The 10,640-nt window shown below is 41.9% G+C and overlaps 1 protein-coding gene across 1 annotated transcript; it reads right to left on the bottom strand.

Annotated features, from left to right (window-relative positions):
• Window positions 1-346: 346 nt before the first annotated feature.
• ccdc120b (coiled-coil domain containing 120b) lies at window positions 347-7,701 on the bottom strand (the record flags this gene model as incomplete). The annotated part of the gene is made up of 9 exons (XM_080025551.1): window positions 347-443; window positions 3,304-4,344; window positions 4,689-4,790; window positions 4,961-5,132; window positions 5,459-5,518; window positions 5,726-5,837; window positions 5,922-6,023; window positions 6,631-6,761; window positions 7,653-7,701. The coding sequence occupies 9 exons, from the start codon at window positions 7,699-7,701 to the stop codon at window positions 347-349; spliced, it is 1,866 nt and encodes a 621-aa protein (XP_079881677.1).
• Window positions 7,702-10,640: the final 2,939 nt, after the last annotated feature.

Genomic DNA, 10,640 nt, shown 5'->3' on the forward strand with positions numbered 1-10,640 from the left:
GAGAACACTGGGTTTGAAGTTCATACACCGGAGGGATCAGTTATAACACAGGGAACTTGCCAAAGCCTTTTTTCACAATGTACAGCTACAGTTTCTCATTTGTTCCAAGTCTCTTTCTGCTGAGGTTGCAGTGTGTTACTTTGCTGTAAATTGAGGTCACATTTTTTCAAATTCTGTGTGACTATATGTGAGTCTGAGTGGAAGGCTACAGTGTTGCTCATGTAATGTTAGCGTGTGTGTGTGTGTGTGTGTGTGTGTGTGTGTGTGTGTGTGTGTGTGTGTGTGTGTGTGTGTGTGTGTGTGTGTGTGTGTGTGTGTGTGTGTGTGTGTGTGCGCTGCTGCTGCTTCAGACTAGGGTGCCTGGGTCGACACTAGGTTCCTTTGGAGCGGCTTCTTGCATCTGTGGATTAGGAGTCTCCTGATAGAGAGAGAACTCCATCGACCTGTTGGGGCGGCAAGTACAAATCAATACAGCACACTCCACAAACAGGAGACGGGGAGTGGAGACTCAACCCCCACTCCATAACAACATCCTAATGAAATCAAAAGTATTAATCACAGTCAGAATATAATGGAGCTCGGATAGGGACAACCTCATAAAATCCCTCTTAATTCCGGAGGGGATGACTGTCATAATCAAAGGGCCATTTTATGCATGTTTACATTTTATCTGTTAAGTAGACAGAGCTTCGTGTGAAAATTTGACAGCTGTAAGTGAGAACAATGTGCCAAGTGCCTTGATGTTGTGGACAGCAATGGATCATTTTGACCATGCAAAATACAAACAAAAACAAAAATTAAACAACGCCGACTGTCAAAGTCACAGAATTTTTAGATGGATTGGTTTGAATAGGGTGAGAGTAATAGCATCATCCTCTGATGGAAGACGAGATGAGAACATTTTTATTTCAAAAATATTGATATGTGAATAACAGTGCTAAATACTCAGTCAAACAAGCATATTTGTATTTGTAGTTCAATTCAAAATATTTTTGAATATCCCCTAAAACTAATTTAATTCAAAAAAGTGAATCTTTCATATATTCTACATTCATTACACATGAAGTGAAATTAAAGCCACTACGAGTAACATGGCACGTTGTCGTCCCCTTTGGACAAAAGTGGTAGTATTTTTACGACGCCCGCTGTCGCAAAGCGCGTGCCAGGCGCGTGAGTGTGAACTGAGAAGGGAGCAATATAGTGCATGTCCGTGTGTTGAAAGTGTGAGGACTCTTTTCGGCTCCGTGAGAGTGGTTTTGACACTGCATCAACTAATGCCAGTCACTGCCACACACACCTGATTGCAATGAGTTGAGCAGTGTCACCTAACTACTCTCTCTCACGGATCTGAAAGATTAGGCCTACGTGTCCGACCGTGTCCGACTCCTCACAGAAAGCGAATGAAAGATAGACGGCAGTTAGTATGGATCACGATGAGGTAATGTGTTTATGTTGTTGTAAATAATGACTATTTCAGATAATGGTTATCTGATGATGGTGAAGCAAAGCAAACTTTGTGTTAGTACCAACCGCTCATTCATTTAGGAGTAAACACTGCAGTCTAGTTTCGCTCTCGTGAAATTGCATACACGTTGCTTGGCAACGCCCTCGTCCCCCGTAGACTATATCACTCTCCCTTTTAGCTTTTCTTCATTGCATTCTCTTTTTTTTCTTTGATGGTTCAGCCCCGTTATCAGTCATTATGACGACAAATAACTGTCTCAAACAAGGCTCCCGCTCCACTTCCCTCACCTGGAGGGATAGGCTTCTCAATTCACGTTGCAGCGCCACACTGAAATCTGCGACCAATACGGATATGTGACCATAGAGCTTGCACGAGCGAACCGAAAATCGGACTGGGTGTGCGACCAGACCAAAAGGAGTAATAAAAACTATTTAAAAACGTCTTTCTTTGCACTGATGGTCTCGTTTGCTGTTAAAGGTAATTTATGATTATCAGAGGAAACATGAGGCTGTTTAAAAGATATTTAAATGTTACTCGTAGCCGCTTTAATCTAGAATAAACATACTTTTCAGATGGTCAACATTTCTGTATTATAAATCCTTTTTTTGATTGGTTTTATGTAGGTTTGCAAAGGGGTGGAAAGTTTCCGGTAAATTACCAGAAAGTTTCCGGAAACTTTCCACGGGAACTTTCGCTCGGGAATTTTGGGAATATTCAAAATTGGAAATTATAGGAATTAACTAAATGTCGGTAATTTAAATGATTTTTTTTTCATATCCAAACATAAATCTAAACATTTAAACACTATGTTTGGTCATAGGCAGACATCAATGCAAAATAATACAATTAAAAAACATTACATTTGAACAGATTTATTTGTAAAAAGAATTTTCAAGTTTTGATTATTTTATGAACAATCAATAATTTCACTGAACAACAAAAAGATGAATGTTGAGTTAAATATTACTCATCTGTCTGAACCCACCCATTCAATGAATAAAGTCAAATGTCCCCATGTGATGGAGGAATGCACAGTGCATGTAGGGGGCATGGCCTCAGTACCCCTGCAGTAGGATGTGTGCTATGTGCAATTTGCCAAGTGTACTTGCATAAAATCTGGTTGTTTTAGTCAAGATTATGCTAAAATATATTGTCCCCAACTATATTTAAAATCACTGTTTAAGCCTCTGTAAGCCTGGTCTAGTAAAAATCAATAAATGATATCAAGTTGGGTGCTTTTTAAAAAAATCTGATTTGAAATTAAATGTTCATAAATATATTAAAACTTAGTTGAAAAAACTGCTTTTTATAGTCTAGAACATTTGCCTGGACTGAAATAACATAGTTAGGAGAATGTAATGCATTTGGGTAGCTTTAAATTTAGTAAATTCCCGTTTATTCCCGTTAATTCCCAAAATTCCCGTTAATTCCCATAAATTCCCGTTAATTCCCATGGAAAGTTTCCAACTTTGAAAATTCCCGGAATTTTGCAACCCTAGTTTTATGTAATATTCATATATTTTATATTATTCCATGAGCTCTAAGCCGTAATCATCTAATTAAAACTAAAGAAAGAACTTACTTATTTCACTTATTTATATTTCACATGTGTAATGAATCTGGAATATATGAAAGTTTCACCTTTTGAATGAACTTTTCCATGATATTCTAATTTCTTGAGAGGCACATGAGCAGTTGAGAAGATTTGTATAGTGCATGTGTAGGATTGCAAGCTCATGACACAACACTGGAGATTATTCCTAGCAAAAGACATACAGGTAAAAAAAGCAATTCGATTTGAAAATAATAATAATGAAATAACTATAAAAAATACTGACCTCCCATGCAGCGGGTGGCCATGGAAGCTGGCTGACGTGGGTATCTGAGCCCTGTGGAGGGTGGCTGGCTCAGCCTGAACCGACTGGGCCTGGTGCACCAGAGGGTGGGGGTGTGAGAGGCGAGAGACCCCTGCCTCGTGGCTCTTTGAGGCAGCAGGAGGATAGCCCAGGGCGTTCCTCAGGTACCAGTCCCTTAGTCCCTCCAGAGCCAGGGCTTTATGCAGGCTACGTGTGGAGTCTTCTGGGGTTGGCAGAGAGAACTGTGGAGGTCTGCGGCCGAGTGAGGGGCCAGACAGCTCGGTCTGGTACGGGTGCAGGTTGGGGATGGAGGATGTAGTGGTGCCTGAGGCGGGGAGCGGAGATTCATACGCTGAAAGCAGTATGGCGTCCTGTGGATGCTGCTGCAAAGGAATAAAAGGTCCACAGGATTTGGTCCTGGTGACTTTGACCCTGCGCAGCTCTGCCTGGGACCCTCTGAGGACCATGGGGCTGTAGGGGGGAGCGGCGCTGGGGAGGTGAACCTGGGAGTAAGAGAACCCGTTGGCGTGGGGAGGCACCGCTGCAGTGGAGGAGCGAGGAGAAGGCATGTCCTGCCAGATCCTGCCTGTGGACTGGTAGAGGTGATGCTGCACTTGCATCTGCTGCTGTTTGCCCCAGATATAGTCCATCAATAGTTCATTGTAGCCTCCGCCGGCCCCTCCTCTGTCGCCCATGGACAGACGCATTTTGGCCTGTTCCACAGAGCTGTCAGCATGTCTCTCGGGACTGCCCAGGTGAATGTGTCTCAACTTGCCGTCGGTTAATGCCTCTGAACTCTTGTAGGGCCCTCCTCTGGGGGGCATCCCGTTCCTGGGAGCAGGATCGTCTGGGAGGCTAGATCTGTCCAGCAGTGCCTCCGAGCTGTTACTGCGCCTGGCCCGCGAGCTGTAAGGGCAGCCTCTGCGGTCAGAAGCAGAGCCCTCCTGGGCCAGTGGAATCATATAGGGCACGTCCAGGCTGCCAGACCACTGCTTCATCCCATTCCCACCCGACGCATCTGACCTATAAGGCAGAGATAAGCACAACAGCTTAAGACTCTGAGAGCATATATGGATAGAGAAAAAAAAGGAGTGAAGGCAATATTAATAAAAACCGTGTAACTGCATTTCACACAAAATCACTTAAGAGGGGACACCATTTTTATGCTCAAAGGCCACACGATGAACTGGAGCACCCCGCTGGTAGCATAATATGACATTAATCGTTACAACTCTTCCTCTATGTCTGTATTCAACTAAGTGATTTAAGTTATTTCCAACCCCACAGTTATCACAGTGGGAGGAAGGTTTGATATAGTGTTTTGATACAGTGTTGTGTCTGTCCGATGCAACACAGCTAAAGTTTACCTGACATGAACGCTGATTGGAGCAGTCCGGGCTAAGAGAGGAGTAGCTGGGACACTTCTCCCTTCAACATTAGATGCACTTCTTGGTAGAGAGTGTGTTGGGCTGTGAGAAGCAACACAAGTGGACATGGACGTATTTATCATTTATCACCCATACATTAAAACATTATTTTATGTTTTCACATTGACAAACAGCATATAGTATGTACATTCTAGGACACATCAAGCAGAATGCACAGCTTGTAGCATAGGGTCACTTTAAGAGAAGTATACCTAACAGAGCTTGTGACAGAGTTGCGGCGGGTCCTCATCTCGTAGTAAATCTCAACAGGAGACAGCTTCCTGCTGATTCTGTGGTCCGGGCTGCCCACAGTCAGCCGGGGCTGAGACAGAGAGCGTTGGTCGGCCACCACACTGGGAGACGACTCTTTTGGGAGAAGAAAAACTAAGAGATTATCTTTTAATGAAGCCAACTCATAGAGGACCAAAGAAAACAGATCACTGTCATTAAAAGCACTTCAAGCCAAGTGCACCATTTGTGCACCAAATGGGACTTCATATTCTCAGTTGGTGTCTTAACACCAGAAGTTGGAAATAAAACTCTCACCCCGCTAAGTGTGAGTGCTTTAATTTGATTGTGAAAATTGCTACAAATACAATGAGTTCATTCTACTGCCTGCTATAGCCTATTACTGCGTCTGTTAAAGCTCTTTTTAAATATGGATCAACAGAATCCACCAGAAACAGGCCGTTTGTATTCATTTGACTCACCATTGTCATGGGATGTCGAATCTGACATAGAGCTTGTACTCTCTGACATGACAGTGTCCTCTGAAAGACAACAAACCGTTCAGGTCACACATGATGCAGCGTGAAATGAGCTGTCTAACAAGTGCAAAGCAAAGTGAGTCTTTCAAAAGCATACAATGTTGAGAGCAATGTCTTGATTTTGTTCACCTATTCCAGATACATAAAACAATACAAAAATAAATAGAAAAGTAAAGTATGGATCTCCTTTTAGTTGTTTTGTAATAATACCTGTGTGACATCCCCGATGAACCGTCCTCTTGCTATTGGGGACATGTCTGTCTGATTCTGAGTGTCTGTACAGAGCACCGGTGAAGATAGCTTTCATCTGCTTCCTCTCGTCCTGCAGCCAAGGGGACAGCCAGCCGTGTTAGACCACAAGTACACTGCTGCGTAAACACTATTGCTATTCAAGGTGCTGACTTACCTCTGCCTTGGTGTTGGGCCCCAGGCCAGCTCTGCGCTGCACCAGTGGGGCTTTCTCTCCCGTCTCCAGGGGGAACGCACGTGGCAACATCCCAGTCAGCTCCTGCAGAGGACATTCATTAGCACCCCCTGAACTAAAATCCATCTTCTCACATAAACCGATAGCACTTAACAGATTACCGATAAAAAAACATTAAGTACCACCCATTAAATGCTATCATAATTTTACTCAAAATCTGAAAAAGAATAAGGTTTAAGATAACTGGTGCTTCAAACGTCTTAATTCAAAATAGCTAGATTGAAACAGAATAGACAACTTGTGAATTCAAGAATAGGGCAGGCAAAGACAAAGTGAGTAACTATACATAGACATGTTAAACAGCTGTTAATGAAACACTGAGGCAGCTGTGGCTTCATTACGACGTGTTGACAAGTTCTCTGGAGCAATCAGGCAAATATGAATATATGCATATCCCTTTTCAAATGAGAAAATTAACATCAACGATTGACAACAAGATGCATTGAATCTTAAAAGTAAAAATTTACAGAACATTCAAAATATGTTTGAATCTGTAATATCCTTCAGTATCTTCAGTAAAAATAAACACAAGTGAAAAAGGGGACTGAACAAACTGCTGTATGGAGAGAGAATGTTGTACCCTGTACCCTGAGCCTCTACTGCTGTATGATATGAAGTGAGAGCTACTCACGGCTTCATGCAGACAGACTTGTTTGAGCTCCCCCACTCTGGAGTTGAGCAGAGCCTCCAGGGCCTGCTTCCTCTCTTGCAGAGCAGAGATCCTCTCATCCTGCAGCTTGCTGTCCTGAGAGCCTTGAACATCTGCACAGAACACAGCACATGTAACACATCTTCAGGAAGACTAGATTAAAGTTTAAAGCTAGCAATATCCTTTATTTTTTTATTGTCAACAAATCCCATGTCAAGACACAAACCAACAAAACAAGGATTCTAACGACCGACAAGTTATTGTCTGTCCATGCAAAGCCTAACAAATGTGATTCCTCCCTCCCATATAGCTCCACTGTTTTCCAAAAAAATGTTTTTTTTGACACACCGTCACACCGCTTGAAATACTTATTGGAGCACAACATTTGAATTCTTCTTCCACACCCAAAACATAATAGATAGTCCCACAAATACAGAACTTACTCCAGTTTAAGTTAAGTTCACTAAAAAGTAGCTGTTATTTTTGTGACCTGTTATCTTCAGTAGGAAGCACAAGCAGGTGGTGATAAGAACCACAGACTGGGTTTATGAAAGTCAAGAACGTGTTGAAGGACAGATTAGCACACACATTTTCTGACTTTTCATCAGATTGTTTGATCATAAAAACAATTGGAAAAATAACAGACTTCACCTTAAGGACACTGGGCATTTTATGCTAAATCATTAGAATCATTATTACTAAGAAATATATAATATTCCAATCAAATTACAAAGGCAAGGCTTTGATTGCTTTTGTCAATATGTTGGGTGCTCACAGTGCTCTGATAAGATTATCTGACCAGCTGCGGTAACAGCACGTGAACAAAAGGCCTTCACACGTACAGATGTTTTTTCAGCTGGCTGTTTCCCCTGAGAAAAAAAAGCCCTTTTGTTTTCCTTCAGTTGAACTGTTCACAAGCTGATAGATTTGTTAGGCATTTCAGGCTTGTGCAGACATGAGAGGAGTGTCTGCGTTTACACCCCTGAGAAGTCATCATTACTCACCGGGAGACCCCAAACCCATGGATGTGATCAGATGTCCTTTGACCTCCATGTGTTGTTATTCTGGGGGGACTTTACAACTCACGCTCCCAGCTGCCCCCTCACCTGATGAAAAGAGCAAACTCATGGTTAAGCTGCTGCTGATATGCATCAACAAAAAGTATAATTTAGACTTTGGCGTATTCCTCTCCTCTAACCTTGCAGAATCAGCCATGTGTTTTCTTGAGGTGTGTAGAGTGGATGGTTGCATTTCTAGCCAGTCAGCAGTAGTAGATAAGCATGGGTGTCTCCCGGATCAGATTACACGGGGAACCATCAGGGGGAGCCACTGCACCTCTCTTCAGGTGTCTAAAGCTGAAACCTGGAAGAAAAAAAGTGAATACAACATTAATACAACTCCAGAAGAAGAATAGTGGATTAATTTTTTTTTTTCTGTGGAGAAAGGTGAAAATACTGTGTTTAGAATATCTATCAGTATAGCAACAGTTTCAGTAAATAAAAATAGCACTATTAACTTACAATGTAACTGACAATGTGTAAAGCCATATTAAAAATTACGCATTTCCAGACAATTTTTTTTTTTTATCCAAAGTTCAATAATAGCCTGGTGACAACTTAACATGCACCTTAGGCATTCTGAAAATGGGCTAAAACTTTAAAATTAGCTCTGAAATACAATTAGCAACCAATTAATTTGCAAAGAGAGGAAGGAATGAGACAGGAAAAGTAACATTAATAATGTATAGACAGAAACAGAGGGGGAGAAATTGAATCCCTGTGTGGTTTATGTCTCAATTGCTACTGGTGCTTAAGAGAGAGACAGAGAGAGAGAGAGAGAGAGAGAGAGAGAGAGAGAGAGAGAGAGAGAGAGAGAGAGAGAGAGAGAGAGCGAAAGGGAGAGAGGGAATAGAGCCAGCAGCAAAGTGATGGAATAAATAACGGGGCGAGGTATAAACCCAGTGTTCAGCGGAGTTTCCTCTTGGCCGTGCTGCAGTCATAAATATCAAGGTTTACATGAAATGCACTTTGCATTGGATACACCTTTACTATAGTTTATAGCTTCTACATATCAGATCATCTACTGTTGTGGTATTGAGAAGAACAACTAAAACTAAAATGTATTCAGAACCTGTTTAAAACAAACTACAGAGAAGAAGAAATGCTGCTCACTTGACTGTAGTAAGTGAGCAATGTGTTCATGTGCACCCACATAATGCTTCATTTCCAAACAAAGCCTCTTCCCTAATACCCAATAGAGACTTGACATCCAAAAATAGCAATAGGGTTTTTCAGCCAAAAGTCCTCACACTCAAACGCTGCTCACAAATCGCTGCAATGAACAAGCGTCTTGCCAGGCGGGTTAAATCATAAAACAACTCCATTCTACCCCACAAATCCAAGAAAGAGAGGCCTAGAGGGCTGAATTACCCCCCCTACCTCCCTCAAAGACTGCAATCTGCCAGCATCATATCTCTTCTAAAGTAAACGTTTATCTATCAGCAGCATCTGAACAGCAGCTGTCTCAAAGCTCAGCACACGACAACTGACCAGCGTGGTTTTTGCTCTCTTGGGGTCGGTGAGACACAGTGTTCCACTTTCCCCTCACTCAAAACATCATAAAGAACGAGGCTTCACTTTTTTTTAGAGCACATACTTGAAATACTTGTAACCGAGTTTGCTCCTCCTGTCCTGGAACTTACTTCAAACCAGTCCCTGCTGTTTGCTCCTGTACGTGTGAAAGCCCCACAGCATGCTTGACCCCTCCTATTGACAGACAAGTCTCTTTCACACAAAATACAAAGTGGCAGAGTTAGTTACAACCGCCGCTCACACAAAAAGACTCATCACATGAACCCTGTTGCACACAAACCGAGGCCTGTGATAATTAGATTTTAAAAGTTAATCTAATACACAGTCAGTGAGGGACTTTTACCTTGGTAATTTGCAAGACAGTGTTACTTCTGTTCTCTGTTGAACAACCTAGGCCGAGCAGAAGAAAAAAAACCCTGCAGGGAGAAGCGGTCAAGAAGAAGACAGACAGAGACATTTGGTATTCATCTGGATTTGGTCGCTGGGCAGCTGAACACTTAAGCCAAAAGGGCTGCCACAACTCCTCTCTACAAATGGCTTTGTCCAGCAAGCAAAACATTTGCTTGGAAACCTACTAAAATGTGCCTTTTATCTCTTAAAAGGCCTCCAACTAACAGTCATTTGATTCCAGCACTCTGAGATAATGCTAATGCTTAGTTTAAGCTACTTAAATTGATACACTACAGTCATCTAAAGAGTTCCAACGTAACTTTTAAAGAATGAAATAACACATTCTTCCTCTTACAAATGTAAAGTTAAATTCATTGTCGGTAAATTCCAGCGTCGTCCTCCTCAACAAACTTCAGCTTTACTTGGTCTGTTATGACTAGTAGCTCATGACAGCTAAGTTAGCAAGTAAGTTTTAAGTGTACAACTTCCTAAGGCTAACTTATCAGCTCTCTAATAAAATAATAAATTGTATTCAGCCAGCACATCCTTACTACTGTACCTTGACAACTCCTTCTGTCGCTGTTCGTTTGAGCATGACACCTATTGATGTATGTGTTATAACATGACGACGCTCCACATAACAGCCAGTGTGTGTTGCACTTCACACTTTGTTTCAGCATTTACAAATATCCCATAAGTGCTTGTTGCTCAGGAAAGGCTTTAGTTTTACTTTGGTGTATCAAACAGTGTATCCAATTCAAGAAAGCTTTCACATTTATATTCTTGTAACACTGGTAAGTCTTTCTGTGGAACAATTTGCAACAGCTATTGCTATTTGTTTGTAAAAATAAAAAACAGAAGATGAGTTCAGTAGCAGGCTAGTAGCAACCTTTACAATACCTAAACTGAAGCGCAAAAGGTCCCTACTAAAAAAAACACCTCAAGGCACCCCAGGGTAACCTCTAAGTGTTGCTTCAAGACAGGGGGCGAATCAATCAACTGCGACAGGTC

The sequence above is a fragment of the Ammodytes marinus genome, assembly GCF_949987685.1.
Source record: "Ammodytes marinus genome assembly, chromosome: 4".
Lineage (NCBI taxonomy): Eukaryota > Metazoa > Chordata > Actinopteri > Uranoscopiformes > Ammodytidae > Ammodytes > Ammodytes marinus.